Consider the following 19,149-nt stretch of genomic DNA (forward strand, 5'->3'; position numbering starts at 1 on the left):
TCGAAGGAAGTGTATGAACACCCTCCATAAATGGAAAAAGGACATGAATTGATTATAACTTGCTATTGGTGACTGATGTCTATTTTCTCTTCAAACCAACAGTGGGATCCCATGCATAGTGTGGATCACAATATGCAAAGCACACGACCACAAGGAAAAGATAGAGACTGTCTCCATCATAACCCTCCCTGACAGCCACAAGACATAAAGACACACACAGGTTTCCTGCTCACTCAGAGCTTAACTTGGGTGCATCCAATGAAGGGCAGCAATTGCTCTGTTGTGAAAATTCATCATTATGTCACTTCCTCTCTTTCTGGAGCTCAGAAATTAATACCATCTCTTGCTTTGGTTTTCATGAACAACAACAAACCATTTTAAGATAGGTTCCAAGCCTTATACATACATACATACATACACACACACACACACACACACACACACACCCGAGTTACTTGGCCTCCATTTCACTGATGACAATCCTTGCAAACTGTTCCACTTAGCTTTTATGCTTTGATTTTACATTGTTTTTGTTTCTTTCTCAAAATAGTGACATATCATAACACAAAAATCTTAACCATGCTCTAGAAAAGGCACATAAATCCACTCTTTTAATTAGTACATGAGGGGATAGAAACAGGCTCTCTTCAACTCTGGTGGTAGGACTTGAAGTGTGTTGGTGACTCTGAAATTATTCATGCATGAGCCCCACATGGGCAAAGCATTTCAGAGGATTTGAAGTAAAATCCAAGGCAGGCTAATTTCCTAGTCACCATTTTCTGATTAAATTAGAGGGAAAGGCCTGACTTGAGCATATATTACAATTCCTCCCACTGACAGGAAGGTGTTTTTATTCATGTTATTTTCCTCTAAGTTAAATTTCACCAATTTTCACTGAAAAATAGATACACAAATGAGAGGCAGACTAGGAAACAGTGACACTGGTTTGATGCCATCATCCAGAAGCTCACCCAAGGCCCTTCAGCGATGGTGGAGACTTACAGTAGAAACACTGTTTTGTAGAAAGCTTTCACTTTCATGTCAGGTTCCAAGGATTTGCTAACAAAATAAGCCACTCGTTATATACAAATAAATAATACCAATATTTATCATAGAATTATCTAGCTTATTCAATATACTAATATTAAAAGAAAAGAGAAATAGAAACAGCAGAGGATACATCATCAAATTGGGTTCTGACCAACATCCAGATGCAAACAGTGCTGAGAAGTCCCATGACACAGCACATCTGGGGTCTCAATTTGTTACAGAATCCAAGTTCGCTCTGCTCGCCACATAGGCCAGAGAGACAAGGGGTTGAGGCCAGGAAGAAGAGAATTTATTTGGGGAGCCCGCTGACTGAGAAGATGCCAAGCTAGGCACCTCAAAATGACCATCTTATCGGGGTCTAGATGCCAGGTTCTTTTATAGATCAGAGATGGGGAGGTGTGGAAGCAAAGTAAAAAGGCCATTAATCTTGCAAATCTCCTAGAATGTCAAGACTCAGGCACGGGATGTGTTAATTTCTTCCTTCCTGCCATCTACAGGTGGTCAGGATTCTGAACAAAGGCACTTTAGTTTAACAGGCAGAGGAGCAGGATTCTCTAAGGTAGGACATTCAGTATGATTATATTAACAAAAGCAACAAAAAAACAAGTCAACAAAATAGTTTCAACATGGAGTCAGAATTGGCTTCTTCTCTACAATGAATAGGAGAAGGCAATGGCAACCCACTCCAGTACTCTTGCCTGGAAAATCCCATGGACAGAGGAGCCTGGTAGGCTGCAGTCCATGGGGTCGCTAAGAGTCGGGCACGACTGAGCGACTTCACTTTCACTTTTCACTTTCATGCATTGGAGAAGGAAATGGCAACCTACTCCAGTATTCTTGCCTGGAGAATCCCAGGGACAGAGGAGCCTAGTGGGTTGCCGTCTATGGGGGTGCACAGAGTCGGACACGACTGAAGCGACTTAGCAGCAGCAGCTACAATGAACTGGGAAAAGGAGCCAAGTAGCACATCGGCTCTGTGGGTGAGATTTCAAACACTGCAGTTCAGTTGTTGTTGTTCAGTTGCTTAGTCGTATCTGACTCTTTGCGACCCCATAGACACAGCTCATCAGGCTTCCCTCTCCTTCACTATCTCCTGGAGTTTGCTCAAACTCATGTCCATTGAGTCGATGATGCCATCCAACCATCTTATCCTCTGTCGCACCTTCTCCTCCTGCCCTCAAATTCTCCCATCAGGGTCTTTTCTAATGAGTCAGCTCTTCACATCAGGTAGCCAAAGTATTGGGGGTTTAGCTTCAGCATCAGTTCTTCCAATGAATATTTAGGGTTGATTTCCTTTCGCATTGACTGGTTTGATCTCCTTGCGGCAGTCCAAGGGACTCTCAAGAGTCTTCTCCAGCATCACAGTTCAAAAGTATCAACTGAACAACAACAACAAACACCGTGGAGAAGACTGCAGTAATGGTTAATGAGGGCCAGACGTGAGGCCCTGGTAGAAGAATGCTGTACTTCGGACTCAAACAGGGGGAGTCTGAGTCCCTCTTTTTTCACAGGTTTTTTTTTTTTTTTTTTTCCCATTTGAAATTGCCCCTCCTCTCACAGCCTGTTAATATCCTGCCCATCTTTCCAGGCTCAGCCCAAACACACTCTCTCATGAAACCATCCTGGATTTATCTCTCTTCTTGTTGGGTTCCTAAGGCTCTGTTTACATCTCTTGTGAAGGACCCGTCTTATCCTGCTCCATCATTTATACACATGCAGACAGCTTTTCTCCGCTCCTGGGGGATAAGATCTGTGCACCAAGCACTGTGCTGGACCATAGTACTGGTTATCTCTAAGCCTCACAACAAGCTGCACAGGAAGTACTGGCCCCATTTCACAGATGAGGAAACTGAGATTAAGTGAGGTCACATTACTGGTATGAGGACTGTTACCTGTTAAACAGAAGAGCTGGACTCTGAACCAGCTCATGTCAGTTCAGAGCCTTTTGCTCTTTCACATCACGCTGCCCAGGTCGTGACTAAAGAGTGTATTTGAAATGAAGACAACACTAAACTAACTCAAGTCATGAAGGCCTCTATACCTAGACATAGAAGGATCAATTAACTTATTATCTTATGATTTTCCAGGCAATCTGAAAAGAAAATATTCAAGTTAGGGGAAGCACACTGACTGAAACTGCCTACCCTGGCCAGGCACCACAGTAACTATTTGCATAAGGTCCTGGTAAGGAACATGGAACTAATAAGACACCACCAACTGGAAGAGTTCAGGAAAGGTCAAAAGGAGACGCCACATGTCTGACCACCTCCCAGAATCCTTCTCGCTGGCATCCACCAGGAAGGACTCTGGGTCAGAATGATTGGCTAAAGACAACCCTGAAACTAATCCTGTCACCATAAGACCCAAGACTGCGAGCCACATGGCAAAGCTGTTCTCCTGGGTTCCCTTACCCTTCTGCTCTCCACTCAGGTGCCCTTTCCAGATAAAATGTCTTGCTTTGTCAGCACATGTATCTCCTCGGACAATTTTTCTGAGTGTTAGACAAGAGCCCTGTTTTGGGCCCTGGAAGGGTTCATGCTGGCAGGAATGTGGTAAATATGAGATAAAGGTACAAGCTTATAGGCATCTAAGAGGAATTTGTAAGGTCAAGTGATCTATGTGGGAAAATATCAAACTAGAATTTATCAGCTTGATACCTTTAACTGTGTAATGCCTAAAAGTTTTTAAAAGCCTTAAAAACGTTTTGTAAAAACTTGTTTTTTTAAAAAAAAAAAAAAACTTAAAACTCAAAAGTTTTTAAAAATGGTTAAAGATGACATGCAGACCAATGTTACATACACTCTTGCTTATGGTAACAGAATATGTTTACTGTTGATTTATGTAATATACTATATGTACAGCACCTATATAAATTATCAGCTCAAATAATGAAAGTTACATATATCAAGAAGATACCTTCTTTCTTACAAGTCACATTTTATGGATGTGACTTTACCAAAAACTGGTTGAGCTTACAATTAGAGGCTAATTTATTTTCAAAATTATTCTAACATTTATAGAGTGCTTGTTATGTCCCTAAGCAATCAGGTGCTTTAAAATCACTATTGCATGTCATTCTCGAAACAACCTTATAAGATTGACAGTATTATTATCTCCATTTTACAAATGAAGAAACAGGCTTGTAAGGTTCAGTCAGCCAAAACCACACACCTAGAAAACAGAGAAACTGAGACTCAATCCCTGAGTCTTCTGACTCCTGGGCCTTGGAGTTGACGTCATCAGCCTGAACTGATGTTGCCAATGGGATTACTTCATGTTTTATTAGAAGAATGTTTTCATCTAGATGAACTTAAACATTTACTTCAATTTGACCTAGTTTAATACATCTAGTTGTTATTGACATTCTAAGAAATGCTGTTTTCCAGTGCTTGTTCCTCTAGGATTTGGGGGATGTAGGAGGAGGAAGAACCTTGGGGAAAAAAAATCTTGATTATATTTATAGGAATGTATGTGTGGATGGCCACTAAGTGCAGGTGGCTGCGATGACTGGCACACTAAGCGTGGCCGAGAGGAGCCACCCCACATCCAAAGTCAGGGGCAGAAGCCAGGAGGACCCCATGCCCGAAGGGCAGTGGCCAAGAGGAGTTACCCCACGTCCGAGGTCAGGGGCAGCAGCTGAGAGTACCAGACTGCGACGGCGCAGGAACAGCCGAGAGGAGCTACCCCACATCCGAGGTCAGGGGCAGTGGCTGGGAGGACCAACCCCACGTCCAAGGAGCCATGGCTGCGTGGGCGCAGGAGAGCCTAGAGGCGCTATTCCACTTTGAAGGTGAGGAAGGGCGGTGGTGAGGAGATACCCCTTGTCCAAGGTAAGGAGCAATAAGGCTGCGCTTTGCTGGAGCAGCCGTGAAGAGATATCCCACGCCCAAGGTAAGAGAAACCCAAGTAAGACGGTAGGTGTTGCAAGAGGGCATCAGACGGCAAACACACTGAAACCATACTCACAGAAAACTAGTCAATCTTATCACACTAGGACCACAGCCTTGTCTAACTCAATGAAACTAAGCCATGCCTGTGGGGCAACCCAAGATGGGAAGGTCATGATGGAGAGATCTGACAGAATGTGGTCCACTGGAGAAGGTAATGGCAAACCACTTCAGTATTCTTGCCTTGAGAACCCCATGAACAGTATGAAAAGGCAAAATGATAGGATACTGAAAGAGAAACTCCCCAGGTCAGTAGGTGCCCAATATGCTACTGGAGATCAGTGGAGCAATAACTCCAGAAAGAATGAAGGGATGGAGCCAAAGCAAAAACAATACCCAGCTGGGGATGTGACTGGTGATAGAAGCAAGGTCTGATGCTGTAAAGAGCAATATTGCATAGGAACCTGGAATGTCAGGTCCATGAATCAAGGCAAATTGGAAGTGGTCAAACAAGAGATGGCAAGAGTGAAAGTTGACATTCTAGGAATCAGCGAACTGAAATGGACTGGAATGGGTGAATTTTACTCAGATGACCATTATATCTACTACTGCAGGCAGGAATCCCTCAGAAGAAATGGAGTAGCCATCATGGTCAACAAAAGAGTCTGAAATGCAGTACTTGGATGCAATCTCAAAAACAACAGAATGATCTCTGTTCGTTTCCAAGGCAAACCATTCAATATCACAGTAATCCAAGTCTATGACCCAACCAGTAACGCTGAAGAAGCTGAAGTTGAATGGTTCTATGAAGACCTACAAGACCTTTTAGAACTAACACCCCAAAAAGATGTCCTTTTCATTATAGGGGACTGGAATGCAAAAGTAGGAAGTCAAGAAACACCTGGAAGAACAGGCAAATTTGGCCATGGAATACAGAATGAAGCAGGGCAAAGACTAATAGAGTTTTGCCAAGAAAATGCACTGGTCATAACAAACACCCTCTTCCAACAACACAAGAGAAGACTCTACACATGGACATCACCAGATGGTCAACACCAAAATCAGACTGATTATATTCTTTGCAGCCAAAGATGGAGAAGCTCTATACAGTCAGCAAAAACAAGACCAGGAGCTGACTGTGGCTCAGACCATGAACTCCTTATTGCCAAATTCAGACTTAAATTGAAGAAAGTAGGGAAAACCACTAGACCATTCAGGTATGACCTAAATCAAATCCCTTATGATTATACAGTGGAAGTGAGAAATAGATTTAAGGGCCTAGACCTGATAGATAGATGGCCTGATGAACTATAGAATGAGGTTCGTGATACTGTACAGGAGACAGGGATCAAGACCATCCCCATGGAAAAGAAATGCAAAAAAGCAAAATGGCTGTCTGAGGAGGCCTTACAAATAGCTGTGAAAAGAAGCGAAAAGCAAAGGAGAAAAGGAAAGATATAAGCATCTGAATGCAGAGTTCCAAAGAATAGCAAGAAGAGATAAGAAAGCCTTCCTCAGCGATCAATGCAAAGAAATAGAGGAAAACAACAGAATGGGAAAGACTAGAGATCTCTTCAGGAAAATCAGAGATACCAAAGGAACATTTCATGCAAAGATGGGCTCGATAAAGGATAGAAATGGTATGGACCTAACAGATGCAGAAGATAATAAGAAGAGATGGCAAGAATACACAGAAGAACTATTAAAAAAAGATCTTCATGACCCAGATAATCATGATGTTGTAATCACTCACCTAGAGCCAGACATCCTGGAATGCAAAGTCAAGTGGGCCTTAGAAAGCATCACTATGAACAAAGCTACTGGAGGTGATGGAATTCCAGTTGAGCTATTTCAAATCCTGAAAGATGATGCTGTGAAAGTGCTGCACTCAATATGCCAGCAAATTTGGACAACTCAGCAGTGGCCACAGGACTGGAAAAGGGCAGTTTTCATTCCAATCCCAAAGAAAGGCAATGCCAAAGAATGCTCAAACTACTGCACAATTGCACTCATCTCACAGGCTAGTAAAGTAATGCTCAAAATTCTCCAAGCCAGGCTTCAGCAATATGTGAACCGTGAACTTCCTGATGTTCAAGCTGGTTTTAGAAAAGGCAGAGCAACCAGAGATTAAATTGCCAACATCCGCTGGATCATGGAAAAAGCAAGAGAGTCCCAGAAAAACATCGATTTCTGCTTTATTGACTATGCCAAAGCCTTTGAATGTGTGGATCACAATAAACTGTGGGAAATTTTGTAAGAGATGGGAATACCAGACCCCCTGACCTGCCTATTGAGAAATTTGTATGCAGGTCAGGAAGCAACAGTTAGAACTGGACATGGAACAGCACACGGGTTCCAAATAGGAAAAGGAGTACGTCAAGGCTGTATATTGTCACCCTGTTTATTTAACTTATATGCAGAGTACATCATGAGAAACGCTGGACTGGAAGAAACACAAGCTGGAATCAAGATTGCTGGGAGAAATCTCAGTAACCTCAGATATGCAGATGACACCACCCTTATGGCAGAAAGTGAAGAGAAACTCAATAGCCTCTTGATGAAAGTGAAAGAGGAGAGTGAAAAAGTTGGCTTAAAGCTCAACACTTCAGAAAACGAAGATCATGGCATCTGGTCCCACCACTTCATGGGAAATAGATGGGGAAACAATGGAAACAGTGCCAGACTTTATTTTTCTGGGCTCCAAAATCACTGCAGATGGTGACTGCAGCCATGAAATTAAAAGACGCTTACTCCTTAGAAGGAAAGTTATGACCAACCTCGAGAGCATATTCAAAAGCAGAGACATTACTTTGCCAACAAAGGTCCATCTAGTCAAGGCTATGGTTTTTCCTGTGGTCATGTATGGATGTGAGAGTTGGACTGTGAAGAAGGCTGAGCACCGAAGAATTGATGCTTTTGAACTGTGGTGTTGGAGAAGACTCTTGAGAGTCCCTTGCACTGCAAGGAGATCCAACCAGTCCATTCTGAAGGAGATCAGCCCTGGGATTTCTTTGGAAGGAATGATGCTAAAGCTGAAACTCCAGTACTTTGGCCACCTCATGTGAAGAGTTGACTCATTGGAAAAGACTCTGATGCTGGGAGGGATTGGGGGCAGGAGGAGAAGGGGAGAAGGAGAAGATGAGATGGCTGGATGGCATCACTGACTCAATGGACGTGAGTCTGAGTGAACTCTGGGAGTTGGTGATGGACAGGGAGGCCTGGCATGCTGCGATTCATGGGGTCACAAAGAGTCGAACACAACTGAGTGACTGATCTGATCTAATCTGATGTGTGGATGGGCAGATGTAGAGAAAAGGGTTAGAATAGAAAGGACAGGGACAATTTACTGAAACCCTGACATGCCTGCATTTCATAGGCATGGCCTATAGCCTTTACAGTAACCTCACTCCTCCTGCTTTTAATAAGAAAGGAAACTGAGACAAACACTTAGAGATACTGCCTAGGACTGCTTCTCTCCAAAGGCCAAGCCTTTTCTACTGCACATATAGTCTCCGTATCTACAGGACAAAATACTTCCAGCACACCACTATCATGTGACCACCTGATGCCCATCCACTGAGTCATGGATTCTAAAAGGAGATGAGCAGAGGATCATTACTTTTTAGGTGGTTCCCAGGTATCATAACGACCTTGCTGACCCCTGCTAATCAGAGGCAGAGATGACACTTCAGAGCAGCAGCAAAACCTCCTGGAAACTTTCTGACCCAATATCCTCTTGAAATGTCAGAGGCCCAGGCAGGAAACAGAACATACCCAAAGTAACAGCAGGCAAGACTAAGCCACAGCTCATCTCTTCACTACTTCTCTGCCCTGGGCCTCCCTTCCTGCCAAGGAAGGAATGGGCACGAGGGGCCCGACTGTATGTCCTGACTGTGCAGAGAACAGGAGAGCAGTCCATGTTTATAAACATCACATCATGTACAGAAGAATCGCTGTGCAGCCCAGTCCTGCAGGGCCCTTTCCCACCAGAGTCTGTGCTGCACAGACTCCCAAGGATGGGTGAAGCCCCGGATGCTGCCCATATTACTGGTCCTGTCACCCCATGTGGCTTCGGCAAAGCATTGGTCCCCAGGGAAACACTGAATATCAGCCACTGTCCAGCACCTGCTCTTTTGCAGAGACACTCACATGTGGGGACAAAGACAAGGCTGAGCTTCACCAGAAAGGAAAGGTCATAAGAGAAACACCCACACACTGGTCTGGGTCTCTGGAGTCTGATCTGGGCATCAGGAGGTTGACATGATTAAGGTAAAGAGGAAACACCTGAAATCTGTTTATTCCACACCACACCTTCCAGCTTTATCCATCACCTGCTTTTTAAAAAGTTCTCTCTCCAAGCCTTAGTTTGACCGACTATAAAATGAAGATGGTAACACTGAAGATAATCATGCTGCTGCTGCTGCTGCTGCTAAGTCACTTCAGTCGTGTCCAACTCTGTGCGACCCCAGAGATGGCAGCCCACCAGGCTCCCCCGTCCCTGGGATTCTCCAGGCAAGAGTACTGGAGTGGGTTGCCATTTCCTTCTCCAATGCATGAAAGTGAAAAGGGAAAGTGAAGTCGCTCAGTCGTGCCCGACTCTTAACGACCCCATGGACTGCAGCCTACCAGGTGCCTCCATCCATGGGATTTTCCAAGCAAGAGTACTGGAGTGGGTTGCCATTGCCTTCTCCGAAGATAATCATAAAGAATTAACAATTCATATACCCTCTTCTGGGAGAAGGCAATGGCACCCCACTCCAGTACTCTTGCCTGGAGAATCCCATGGACGGAGGAGCCTGGTAGGCTGCAGTCCATGGGGTTGCTAAGAGTCGGACACGACTGAGCCACTTCACTTTCACTTTTTACTTTCATGCATTGGAGAAGGAAATGGCAACCCACTCCGGTGTTCTTGCCTGGAGAATCCCAGGGACAGTGGGGCCTGGTGGGCTGCCGTCTATGGGGTCGCACAGAATCGGACACGACTGAAGAGACTTAGCAGCAGCAACATACCCTCTTCTGGGTGCATGTCTGAGAAAGAGAAATAATTTGCATGTAGACTCTAAATAAATGGGAGCTATTGTCTCAATGTTTTATGTTTGCTTTCCCCTTCTTTTCTTACACAGTATAAACACTATTTAATAAAAATCTGGCTGTTTACTGCTAACTTGGCATCGGTTCTGCAAACACAATCTCCCATTAACCAACCACAGACCAGGAGAAAGAAACAGAAGAGTGAGCAATTCCATTTTGTCCACATCATCAAAAATTGATATTCACCTGATAAAAATCTATGATGTTCATGCATTACTCAAGCAAAATTACTGTTTCTTCAGAAAGCAGGTTTGGCATCTCCACCACCACACCTTTGAAAGACAGTCCCAGACTTTTTTCCTCACAGTATAAAAGATGTCCAGATCTGAACAGACCACAGGGGGAGCCCTTTAACACTATTGTTCATGGATTTTTATAACTCAAGAGAGTAAAATACTGTTTAATCTGTATTTATGTTTTTCTTTCTTTTTGCCAAATTACATTTTCCTATTAAGTAAGTTCAGTTTTCATCATTCATTTACTAATTTCATCTAAATCTCAAGGTAGAGTTATATGTTTCTTCTTGCCATTTTCTGTGAAACTCAATGCAATTCCTGAAAACAATCTCTCCCCCAATGAAATGAGGCAGGATTAAGAAGAAATTTTAAAGCATTACATTTTCTTTAATAAATTACAAGTCAAAACCAAACAGAGAGGGAAACCTAGAGACTGAAAGAGACTGAGGAGGCACTAACCAAGTGCAGTGGGCACAACTCATGTGGAGTCTGATTCCATCAATGGTGAACAAGACTTCTCAATGAGATGATTAGCAACATGTAAACACCGATGAGAAAGTTGATGATATTCAGGAATTAGGGTAATTTTTCAGGTGAAATAATGTTGGTAAATTTTTTTTTCCAAAGGCTTTCCTATCTTTTAGACAAAAACAGATGAAATGTTTACAGATGGACTGACTAATCTGAGGTCTAGGATCTGCTCCAAAATAATAATGGGGTGGGGGTGGGGCTGGCAGAGGGCAGGGGTGGAGATGCAGTAAGACTGGCCACCAGCTGATCCTGTTTGGAGCTGGGGGTGGGTACGTGAAAGATCATTACAGTGTGCTCTCTGTTTTTACAAATTTTTGTAACTGTCCATTAAAAAAAGAACCTAAACCTGAATGAAGCTTTACCAAATGAAATAAAGGCATTCTGTGATTATCACATCAGAATTAAAACAACTGCGTATACAACTGCATGTTTACCCAGACCAGCTTAAAGCAGCAATCAAAGACCTTTCAAATTTTTTAAAAAAAGAACTTTCAACAAACCTCATAGCTTAAGCCAACACTATCAATTGAAATTTGAGTATATGCAGCTCACAAGTCATTACTCACCTCTTCCAAAGCACAAGCCTTTATTACTTCTTTATATCGCTCTTCTTCATATTTCTTCCCAAATAAAATGTTACTTCTCACAGTTCCTGGAAACAGCCAGGGCTGCTGAGAAACATATGCGATCCTCCCGTGCACGCTGACCTTCCCCTGGCTCGGGGCCAGCTCCCCGAGCAGAGCACGTAACAGTGACGACTGAAACAGACGGCAGCACATGCACATGTGAACAGGGAGAACTCAGGCCTGGACACGAATGCCGCACAGTCCCCACCCTGGTGCTTGATCAAGGATATCAGAACAGGATAAAGTGAAGCTCTGAATATTGAAGGAAAAACATGGAAAAGAGCACTAATGGTCAATGTAAACTGAAGGTGGATAAGCAATATAAATACCATAACAATCTACCCTGCATTAGTTTCCCCAAACAGAGAACTCTACTCAGCAAAGACTAAGAAAGTGTAACATTCTTCTCTAGCAGAGCAGACCAGCAGGATGTGTACTTTCTGTTCAGTTCAGTCACACAGTCATGTCCAACTTTTTGCAAGCCCATAAACCGCAGCACGCCAGGCCTCCCTGTCCATCACCAACTCCCGAAGTCCACCCAAACCCATGTCCATCGAGTCAGTGATGCCATCCAACCATCACATTCTCTGTTGTCCCCTTCTCCTCCTGCCCTCAATCTTTCCCAGCATCAGGGTTTTTTCAAATGAGTCAGCTCTTCACATCAGGTGGCCAAAGTATTGGAGTTTCAGCTTCAACATCAGTCCTTCCAATGAACACTCAGGACTGATCTCCTTTAGGATGGACTGGTTGGATCGCCTTGCAGTCCCCTCTCAAGAGTCTTGTCCAACACCACAGTTCAAAAGCATCAATTCTTCTGTGCTCAGCTTTCTTTACAGTCCAATTCTCACATCCATACATGACTACTGGAAAAACCATAGCCTTGACTAGATGGACGTTTGTTGGCAAAGTAATATCTCTGCTTTTGAATATGCTATCTAGGTTGGTCATGACTTTCCTTCCAAGGAGCAACTGTCTTTTAATTTCATGGCTGCAATCACCATCTGCAGGGATTTTGGAGCCCAGAAAAATAGTCAGCCACTGTTTCCACTGTTTCCCCATCTATTTGCCATGAAGTGATGGGACCGGATGCCATGATCTTAGTTTTCTGAATGTTGAGCTTTAACATTTTCACTCTCCTCTTTCACTTTCATCAAGAAGCTCTTTAGTTCTTCATTTTCTGCCATAAGGGTGGTGTCATCTATATATCTGAGGTTATTGATATTTCTCCCAGCAATCTTGATTCCAGCTTGAGCTTCCTCCAGCCCAGTGTTTCTCATGATGTACTCTGCATATAAGTTAAATAAGCAGGGTGACAATATACAGCCTTGACATACTCCTTTTCCTATTTGGAACCAGTGTGCTGTTCCATGTCCAGTTCTAACTGTTGTTTCCTGACCTGCATACAGGTTTCTCAAGAGACAGGTCAGGTGGTCTGGTATTCCCATCTCTTTCAGAATTTTCCACAGTTTATTGTGATCCACACAGTCAAAGGCTTTGGCATAGTCAATAAAGCAGAAATCGATGTTTTTCTGGAACTCTCTTGCTTTTTCAATGATCCAATGGATGTTGGCAATTTGATCTTTGGTTCCTCTGCCTTTTCTAAAACCTGCTTGAACATCAGGAAGTTCACGGTTCACGTACTGCTGAAGCCTGGCTTGGAGAATTTTAAGCATTACTTTACTAGCGTGTGAGATGGGTGCAATTGTGTGGTAGTTTGTGCACTACTTTCTGTACCTGATGTTTAATGCAGTTGTTCCTGCATCTGGATATCTGTTACTTGACAAATACTTGTTTTTAAAAAGGTATGTGGGGACTTTCCCTGGTGGTCCAGTGGTTAAGAATCCACCTTCCAGGATGTGGGGAAGGGATATATAGGGAGTTTGGGATGGACATGTACACACTGCTATATTTAAAATGCGTAACCAACAAGGATTTACTGCATAGCACATGGAACTCTACTCAATGCTTTGTGGCAGTCTGGATGGGAGCGGAGTTTGCTGGAGAATGGATACACGTATATATGTATGCTTGAAAGATACCCTTCACTGTTCACCTGAAACTATCACAACACTGTTAATTGGCTATATCCCAATATAAAATAAAAAGTTTAAAAAATTAACAATTATACCCAGATTAAAAAAAAAAAAAAAGAATCTGTTTTCCATTGCCAGGGGCTCTGCTTAGATACATGGTCAGGGAACTAAGATCCCACATGCCCCAGGGCAACTAGGCCAACACACAATTAGAGAGCCCATGTACTGCAACTAAGACCCAATTCAGCCGAATAAATAAATATTCTTTGTTAACTTAAAGCGATGCGTGAAGAACATATCCAAAGATTATTAATTAAGAGAATTCTGAGGTTGTTGTGGTCAAAGAGTTAAAGTCCATCATGCCTAGGGAGCTCAAAGTCAGTGCTCTGTAACAACCTAGAGGGGTGCAAGGTGGGAGGGAGCTTCAAGAGGTAGAGGACAGACATATACCTATGGCTGATTCATGCTGATGTATGGCAGAAGCTGACACAATATTGTAAAGCAATTATCGTCCAATTAATAAATAAATAAAATTTTAAAATGTAAAATAAATACATAAATTTTTAAAAGAAACATAAATAAATAAATATTTTAAAAAGTCCATCATAGAGATAATCATCTCCCTCTCATGTACAAATCCCACATTTAGGTTTCTGTATTTTGTTGTGCAAAACACAGGAGACTAAGTGCACGTACACATGTCCTTCAAATCTGTTGTAACACACAGAAGCGTCATGTCTATGTCCACACCATCAGAGCACGCACCACACTGGGCTGAAATAATCTGCCTGCATATCTGTCTCACCTCAGAATCTGGTTGCCTCTGAAAGGCAGAGGCGTCCGGTCTGATTCACGTCTGTATCTTGAGCTCTTCCACATGGCTGCGCATTCACTTACATGTGCACTGGCGGGACCAGGTAAAGTCACATGAGGAAATGCTCAGAGCTTCTGGCAAGAGCCTTCACCACCTCCAGACTTCCTGGAGAGGCCACTGTGACAAAAAGAAGTCCCCACTGTCTCCGTCTATTCTGAACAGCTATCACATCAATAATTTCCTTCACTGAAACAGCCAAACCCCCCACAAGCAGTTCCCAACTGTGCAACATGAAATATCAAGAAGGAAAACACAGTGTGTGTTTATCCAGACTTATTTGGCCATGAAACCTTCTTGCAAACTAACATTCTATGGAAAACACCTAGAGAAACACTGTTCTAGACACACCCAATTCAAACCCTGTCACACTCAGCTGTGGGCTCCACTCTGAGAATTTAACAGGAGCTGCAGCATTGCGTCAAACTGACGAAAGGCATCACAACTTACCTTTCCTGCTCCCACAGGTCCAACCACAGTCAACAGTTCACCCGGTCTGACAGTAAATGAAAGGCCTTTTAGGGTTGGTAATTCCAATTCCTGCAAATTAAAGTTTATAAAAACACACTCATTTCAACAAAGTAACACAAATTACTTCAGAAAGTAGTTGAAAATAATATAATAGTCGTTGATATGCTAATATATCTTCCCTGGTGACTTCCCCTGTGGCTCAGCTGGTAAAGAATTTGCCTGCAATGTAGGAGACCTGGGTTTGGAAGATTCCCTGGAGAAGGGAATAGCTACCCACTCCAGTATTCTGGCCTGGAGAATTTCATGGACTGTATAGTCCAGGGGGTCACAAAGAGTCAGACATGACTGAGTAACTTCCACTTTCATGCTAATATAGCCCACAATTTTTATCCTTCCTATTTTAAGATACTGTGTCCTGGAGGCCTTTTCATCCAATCCTACCTCTTTGGGTGTTTGAAGCAGCTATAATTGCCTTTAGGAAGATACCTTATTTCATCAGATTTCCATATAGACACAGCTTTAGACACCTACAGAATTTAAGTAGTAGAGATGACAAGGTGCCTGCCTGAAATGCAAACTGCATGATGCACATGAACTTATTAATATAATGTACTTAGAATATTCAGAGGGAGGTTTTTAATTATTTATAAGTTTTCATCATAAGCTTTGGTTTTACCTATCTCATTAATTTTCACAAGGTGGCAGCATAAGTACCTAGCATGCCTGGTCTTTTAATAAATAATTTGAAATCACTAATCTCTCCATTTTCATTTGATATACAATAAACCTCAATAATGCTCAGCAAGCAAAAGGGCACTTTATATGAAGTCACTCATGCTAAATTAACTCCTATAAGTAATGGTCAGAGTTCTAATTTAACAAGAGCTCTAATGTAACACCAACAACAAAATAATGAAGAATAAAGAAATTAATTATGACATCATGGGTCAGAGTGATAAAGCCTCAATTTTATATGTGATATATGCATTACCTATTCTGGCTAAATAGAAGCAATAAAGTGCTTCTAGTACAAAGAAAACAAAAAACATGGATGTACATAAGACAGTGCATAGTCCAATATGACAGATAAGGAAAAGTACCATCATGCCAATCACAGGTCATATTCCTGAAAGACTTAGGGTGTCTGTACATCTTTACATATCTAAATGTTAAGAGAATTCTCAGTAACTGCTATGTTTAAGAAAGACACACACACACACACACACACACACACACATACATACAATGGTTACATATGATTAAGTAAAAGTCTGGATAATCTTCAAATTGAATTTTTTTCCTAGAAAGAACTGAACTGATTAAAAAATGTTCACATACTAAAAAATTTGACAATGATTTTTCATCACCAAAAAACTTGCTCCAGATTTTAAGAATTAAAAATCAATAAAAAGCTAGATTTTAATACATGAGAAAGATTTTTTTAAGCTTTTTAAATTTCTCCACTTCTTTCTTCCTGCCTGAAACTTAGGATTCCTATTTTACTACTTTTCACTCAGTTATGACTACAAAATAGTGAACTACCTACAAACATCAGCTTCCCATCACAGCCCCTCAGACGGTCAGGGCCAGACACTGAGTTCCCTCCCTGTTCAGGCTTCAGTATCCAGCACTGCTCTAGGATGACCAGAAGAGGGCAGCACTCGACAGCTCAGAGGCACTGGGTCCCCTCCCCCACTGGTTATCCAGGCTCAGGGGACACTGACTCAACAAAACACCATCAGCTGAGCCCCGACTCCGTGCAGATAAAGTTCCAAACCCCTGTCCCATGAGATCTGGAGGCCCCCACAGAACCTTTATTTTGCTTTTTTTCTTATTTTGGCTGCACTGGGTCTTTGTTGCGGTGTGTGGGCTTAGTTGCTCCAGAGCGTTATGAGATCTTAGTTCCTCAACCAGGGGTGGAACCCGAGTCTACTGCCTTGGAAGGTGGATTCTTAACCACTGGACCACTAGCGAAGTCCCTGGGGCCATTTATATTAAAGCTGAGACCTTCCCCACCTGTCCACCTGGCTGTATAGTGAGAAGGTTACAGAGCTCACGTCTATCTCCTGCCTCCCAACCCAGCAGGGGCTTCATTCAGACTCAGCTTCTCTCCAAAATTCCCAATGTCTGTTCTTCTCCCCCTTTCAAGGGCTCTCTCACCCATGACCTATGACAGCCCCTAATTACTAATGATGCCAGCAAGGGGCACAGTCCTTCCATAGGCAAGGCCAGGACAACAGAACAGGGTGTTCTGTACTAAGGGCAAGAAGTCTGAGAACATGATATTCAGCTCTTGAAAGAACAAAATAGTTCATTTGAAAATGCTGCATAGTTTGGTACAAAAGAAACTCAGTGGACACCTGTACACAATGTGGGGGGGTGTGTAGGGGACAAAAGGACAGACATAGCATTGGGCACCCCAGTTCCACTTGAACACCTGCATAGAGGACACGATGTCCAGGCTCTCCCACCTGCTGCTCTGGGCACAGGCTGCCTGGCCATACTCTGTGTAATGACCACAGCTCAGGGCACCACCGTGGCCCTGAATGTAACTACACACCCAGCTTTACTGACCACCACCACGAGAGCCCCAATGCCGTGGCTCCTCAGGGTCACCTCTCCAGCACCAGAAATCTAGGTAAACGACAACAGCTGTGTCTCCTATTTAGATGCTAAGGCTGCTAATACAACCTGCTTTTGAATTGAATGAAAGGCAAAAGCTACTGTTCAGATAATTCAGCGTTAGTGACTGCCAGGTGGTGAACACAGCTGACACACCACAGCAACCACCATGAAAACCACAGTGCTGCTTTCCCCACTTCAGCTCCCACTACAGCTACTCTCAGCTACAACTAACACCACTCTATCTACGACCTCACATCCTGTGACAAAGCCTGCCTTTGATGCAACCGGTTTCTTTCGAGGAAATGTCCTTATCCTGGGTGCATGACTTTCTTTCTAATCAGCTCAGTTCAGTTCAGTCGCTCAGTCATGTCCAGGTCTTTGCGACCCCATGAACAGCAGCACGCCAACCCTCCCTGTCCATCACCAACTTCCGGAGTTTACCCAAACCCATGTCCATCGAGTTGGTGATGCCATCCAGCCATCTCATCCTCTGTCATCCCCTTCTCCTCCTGCCCTCAATCTTTCCCAGCATCAGAGTCATTTCAAATGAGTCAGCTCTTTGCATCAGGTGGCCAAAGTATTGGAGTTTCAGCTTCAACATCAGTCCTTCCAATGAACACTCAGGAATGATCTCCTTTAGGATACACTGGTTGGATCTCCTTGCACGCCAAGGAACTCTCAAGAGTCTTCAACACCACAGTTCAAAAGCATCAATTCTTCTGAGGTCAGATTTCTTTATACTCCAACTCTCACATCCATACATGACTACTGGAAAAACCATAGCCTTGACTAGATGAACCTTTGTTGGCAAAGTAATGTCTCTGCTTTTTAATATACTGTCTAGGTTGGTCATAACTTTCCTTACAAGGAGTAAGCATCTTTTAATTTCATGGCTACAATCACCATCTGCAGTGATTTTGGAGACCAAATAAATAGTCTGACACTTTTCCACTGTTTCCCCATCCATTTCCCATAAAGTGATGGACCAGATCTTATTTTCTGAATGTTGAGCTTTAAGCCAACTTTTTCACTCTCCTCTTTCACTTTCATCAAGAGGCTCTTTAGTTTCTTCACTTTCTGCCATAAGGTGATGTCATCTGCATATCTGAGGATATTGATATTTCTCCCGGCAATCTTGATTCCAGCTTGTGCTTCCTCCAGCCCAGCGTTTCTCATAATGTACTCTGAATATAAGTTAAATAAGCAGGATGACAATATACAGCCTTGACGTACTCCTTTTCCTATTTGGAACCAGTCTGTTGTTCCATGTCCAGTTCTAATTTGCTTCCTGACCTGCATACAGGTTTCTCAAGAGACAGGTCAGGTGGTCTGGTATTCCCATCTCTTTCAGATTTTTCCACAGTTTGTTGTGATCCACACAGTCAAACACCTTAGCATAGTCAATAAAGCAGAAATCGATGTTTTTCTGAAACTCTCTTGCTTTTTCTTTGATCCAGAAGATGTTGGCAATTTAATCTCTGGTTCCCCTGCCTTTTCTAAAACCAGCTTGAACAATGAAAGTTCACGGTTCATGTATTGCTGAAGCCTGGCTTGGAGAATTTTGAGTGTTACTTTACTAGCGTGTGAGATGACTGCAATTGTGCAGTAGTTTGAGTATTCTTTGGCATTGCCTTTCTTTGAGATTGTGAATGAAAACTGACCTTTTCCAGTCCTGTGGCCACAGCTGAGTTTTCCAAATTTGCTGGCATATTGAGTGCTGCAACTTTC

The 19,149-nt window shown here is 42.9% G+C and overlaps 1 protein-coding gene across 1 annotated transcript in view; it reads right to left on the minus strand.

Moving 5' to 3' along the window:
- Positions 1 to 14,898, minus strand: part of LOC100337129 (ATP-binding cassette sub-family C member 4) — a gene marked incomplete at both ends in the record, with an annotated part of 148,200 nt that extends 133,302 nt beyond the window's left edge. Inside the window, 2 exon segments of the mRNA XM_059884456.1 lie at positions 11,362 to 11,553; positions 14,776 to 14,898. Coding sequence (XP_059740439.1) covers positions 11,362 to 11,553; positions 14,776 to 14,898 — 315 coding nt within the window.
- Between the last annotated feature and the right edge of the window lie 4,251 nt (positions 14,899 to 19,149).

The sequence above is a fragment of the Bos taurus genome, unplaced genomic scaffold, assembly GCF_002263795.3.
Source record: "Bos taurus isolate L1 Dominette 01449 registration number 42190680 breed Hereford unplaced genomic scaffold, ARS-UCD2.0 Leftover_ScbfJmS_2057, whole genome shotgun sequence".
Taxonomy (NCBI): Eukaryota; Metazoa; Chordata; class Mammalia; order Artiodactyla; family Bovidae; genus Bos; species Bos taurus.